General features: G+C 39.8%; 3 protein-coding genes across 3 annotated transcripts; all 3 read left to right on the top strand.

Annotated features, from left to right (window-relative positions):
- The first annotated feature begins 376 nt into the window (after positions 1-376).
- Positions 377-1,540, top strand: LOC119666073. Its single transcript, XM_038075348.1, has one exon. It carries the CDS (start codon positions 377-379, stop codon positions 1,538-1,540), a length of 1,164 nt encoding a protein of 387 aa, XP_037931276.1.
- A 125-nt stretch (positions 1,541-1,665) lies between these two features.
- LOC119666074 lies at positions 1,666-2,589 on the top strand. The gene has a single exon (XM_038075349.1). The coding sequence runs from the start codon at positions 1,666-1,668 to the stop codon at positions 2,587-2,589; it is 924 nt and encodes a 307-aa protein (XP_037931277.1).
- Positions 2,590-2,655: 66 nt separating this feature from the next.
- On the top strand, positions 2,656-3,708 carry LOC119666075. The gene has a single exon (XM_038075350.1). It carries the CDS (start codon positions 2,656-2,658, stop codon positions 3,706-3,708), a length of 1,053 nt encoding a protein of 350 aa, XP_037931278.1.
- Positions 3,709-4,432: the final 724 nt, after the last annotated feature.

Below are 4,432 nucleotides of genomic sequence, written 5' to 3' on the forward strand. Positions count from 1 at the left end.
AACGCCTCAACAAACAGGTCAAGCTTCAGTTTCAAACCAATCATCAAATAAAATAACCCTTTTAACAAACAATACCAATAAGGAATCTAATTATGTCTTATTAGGGATGGCCAGAATAAGATTGCTGGCATCAAATGGAAGACAAATTGAATGCAGAGCAGTATTGGACTCTGGCTCTCAAATCAATCTCATAACAATCCGACTGTCAAAAAAATTGGGCTGCAAGCCTAGGCCAACGCTTATGAGTATGGAAGGCGTAGGCGCAAATGAATCAAAAATATGTCATCAAACAATAATCCGAATATAATCAACGTTGAACGAATTTGTAGCAGAGACGGATGCACATATCATACCAAAAATCGTTTCAGATCAGCCAATGCAGTATTTGAATATCGAATCTTGGGATATTCCAAAGGAATTAACTCTCGCTGATCCAGATTTTAACAAACCTGGCCGAATAGATTGCCTGTTAGGAGCAGAGATCTTTTTCAAGTTACTTATTGAAGGTCAAATAAAACTAGCAGGTAGTCTTCCAACACTTCAGAATTCTATTTTTGGATGGGTATTAGCTGGCAATGTTGAAACTTCAAATTCAAGCACAGCAACTTGTGGCATATGCACTACTAAGGAACTAGAGGAATCTATATTGAAATTCTGGGAATCAGAAGAAATTCCAGATTCAACTTTGGAACTCACAGAAGACGAATTGCGTTGTGAGTCACATTTTTTGCAACACACTTTTCGAGGAAGTGATGGCAGATTTGTTGTGAAACTCCCACTAAAGAATCATCCATCAGTGTTACCAGATACAAAAGGAATCGTTTACAAGAGGTTCAAGACAATCGAGCGCCGTTTCATTCAAAATCCTGATCTAAGGAATCAATATGTTTCATTTATGAGGGAATATGAAGCATTGGGACACATGACAAAATTCAGCGGTAGCGAAATAATATCTCCCCAATATTTCATTCCTCACCACTGTGTGCTACGTCCAGACAGCTCAACATCAAAACTGCGAGTTGTATTTGACGCATCAGTACACAAATTATCAGGGCCATCACTAAATGACATAATGTTTAATGGTCCAAAAGTTCAAGAAGAACTGTTTTCGATTTTGCTCAGATTTAGAATGCACAAATATGTTTTAAAAACTGATGTGGAAAAAATGTACCGTCAAATATGGGTTAACAAAGATGATCGAAATCTGCAACTCATAATGTGGCGAGAAAATCCCACAGAATCACTTAATTATTATCAGTTGAACACAGTTACTTATGGCACAAGAGCAGCGTCATATTTAGCAACACGCTGTCTAACAAAATTGGCGGATGAATATCAAGGAAATTATTTATATGGTGCCACATCTTTAAAAAGGGATTTTTATGTTGACGACGGTCTCATAGGAGCTGATACCATCAACGAAGCGTTACTAATTCAACAACAATTAATAACAATTCTAGACAAGGCTGGAATGAAACTAAAAAAAATGGCGTGCAAACAACCCAAAACTTTTACATGGAATCAGAAGATCAAGAAGTAAATCTCAATTTTGATTCCAAGGAAACCCAATTCACAAAGACGTTGGGTCTTTTATGGTTACCAAAGTCAGATTTATTTCGTATCAAGGTTAACATTCGAGACCATAGTCACACAACAAAACGATCTATGAGCTCCGATTTGGCACACATATATGACCCCTTGGGTCTTATTGGTCCAATCTTGGTCACCGGTAAAATCTTGTTGCAAGGAGCATGGCAGCTAAAACTCGATTGGGATGATGACCTTCCGTCAGAAATACGTAAACAATGGACATCGTATAGAGAAGATCTGGCTTTGTTGGACAATGCAACAGTTGTGAGGCACGTATTTAGCAGTCAAGGCTACAGCCATGTTGAGCTGCATGCTTTTTGTGACGCCTCAGAAAAGGCTTATGGTGCAGCAGTATACAATAGAACAGTACAAAAGGATAAAACGATAAAACTTAATCTACTATGCTCCAGATCTCGTGTAGCACCCATAAAATCTCAAACAATTCCACGACTAGAATTGTGTGCAGCGTTGCTAGCAGCAGAACTCATGGCAAGAGTTAAACTTGATTTAGGCTATCAAGACAAAGCAACTTACTTTTGGACAGATTCACAAATTGTGCTTTCCTGGATAAACAATCATCCAGGCAAATTACCCGTTTACGTCGCCCACCGCATTGTAAAAATCCTTCGGTTAACAATTCCAGAACAATGGCGTCACGTCCCGTCAAAACAAAATCCGGCAGATATCCTGTCAAGAGGGCTTAAACCGCGGGAATTTTCATCATGCTACATGTGGTTATATGGTCCACTATTTTTATATAAGCTAAAGCCGCTGTGGCCAGCTCCCTTCAAAAGGGAATTAATTGTTGAAGATAACACGGTGGTGCTCGCTTTATCAACACAACAACCTACCAATGAGCATGCATGGGTCTACTCGATTCATTCAAGAAATTTATTCACACATGTCCAAAAAGTTGTTGGATATGTACTTCGTTTCACAAAAAACGCACGGAAACCAAAAAAATCAAGACCACAGACCATGCAGCTTTCACCGATGTAGCTCGACGTAGCATTTAAGGTAATAATACGTCAAATCCAGGCCTCCGATTTTTCTGATCTAAGGAAAATGCTAGTTAAGGACGAATTTGTGCCAAAAACTCATAACCTCACTTCTCTAACTCCGTTCGTGGATGAAGAAGGGGTAATACGTGTTGGCGGACGGGTAAGCTCTTCAACACTGCAATTTGATGCCATTCATCAAATGATTTTACCAAACAACGATCCACTAGTAAAGTTGTTGGTAGAAAAAATACATAAAAACAATTATCATTGTGGCGCCCAAGCATTGCTAGCGCAAGTAAGGCAGCGTTTTTGGCCCCTCAAAGGAAAAAGCTTGATGAGAGCTGTAATACAACAATGCTTAAGATGCAGAAGAGCAAGGCCAATTGTGTACAATCAAATCATGGGAAATTTGCCTGGACACCGCGTGCAACCAGCTCGACCATTTCTCAGCACTGGAGTTGATTATTGTGGCTCAATATGGGTTCATTACAAAACAAGAGGCAAGCGTCCACAAAAGGCGTATATCGCTGTCTTTTGCTGTTTTGCAACCAAGGCCGTACACTTAGAACTTGTGACTGATCTGACCACAGATGCATTCATTGGAGCATTAAAACGCTTCATAGCAAAACGAGGACGCTGTAAAACGTTATACTGCGACAATGCGACCAACTTCGTTGGAGCCAAAAACAAGTTGCAGGAACCTACTGACGTCATCTACGCTGATCGAGAGAGGGAATCAATTGCTGGAATGTGCAGTACGAAAGACATAGAATTTCACTTCATTCCACCAAGGTCACCACACTTCGACGGGTTATGGGAGGCAGCAGTAAAATCTGTCAAATATTTGCTGGTCAAAAATGTTTCAACAGCATCACTTACATATGAAGAGCTTGAAACTGTCGTTATTGAAGTTGAAACAGTGTTGAACTCGCGACCCCTTATTCCTAGCTCATCAGGTGCAAACGATTTGAACGCAATAACTCCAGGTCATTTTTTAATAGGTGAAGAAATCACTTCAAGCGTTGATGTGCATGCACGTGACTCTAAAGAAAAATTACTTAAACGCTGGCAACTGGTATCAGAGCTAAAACACAGTTTTTGGCAGCGCTGGACTTAAGGAGTATCTAAACGAATTGCAACAGCGCCACAAGTGGAAGGGTCCAATCACCAACATACAGACCAATACGATGGTAATCCTTAAAGAAGACAATGTCCCAGTTCTGCAATGGCCTTTGGGACGCATCATCAAGGTTTACAAAGGCGAAGATGGTTTAGTGAGAGTTTGTGACATTCAAACAAAAAAGGGGGTATTTAAAAGACCGGTGCATAGATTAGCTCCATTATTTCCTGAAGACGATACATTAGAAGATCCAACCTTTGGAAAAATGACTGAAAGAACAATCGAATCAGAACAGACTCAAGAAACTCCAAGGTCACCTCCCGTGTCGCTTATCGTAAAAACTCCATTAAATCGCATCAGAAAACCTGAATCATTAGTCAATGGGTTAACTCCAACAAAACGATCATGTCTGAACCCCGGGTTGCTGCTCACCATTATTACTCTACTCATTTTGCCACTTGCACTATGTAGTCCCATCAATATAACAACCTTCAACAACAAACTTGGCATTTATTTTGAGCAGCTTAAACCAGTCAAAATCATGTCTGCTGATTGGAAAATGATTGTATATTTTGACCTTTCCCCATACCAACAACAAATGAGTATTTTTGCTGATGGAACAAAAAGGTTGAACAATTTATGCGACAAGGCATTGGATAACACTGCTTGCAAGGTATTACTCAACTATTTTGACCGTATAACGGAGGAACTGCAAATGGAA

This window comes from Teleopsis dalmanni, chromosome 1 (assembly GCF_002237135.1).
Source record: "Teleopsis dalmanni isolate 2A chromosome 1, ASM223713v2, whole genome shotgun sequence".
Taxonomy (NCBI): Eukaryota; Metazoa; Arthropoda; class Insecta; order Diptera; family Diopsidae; genus Teleopsis; species Teleopsis dalmanni.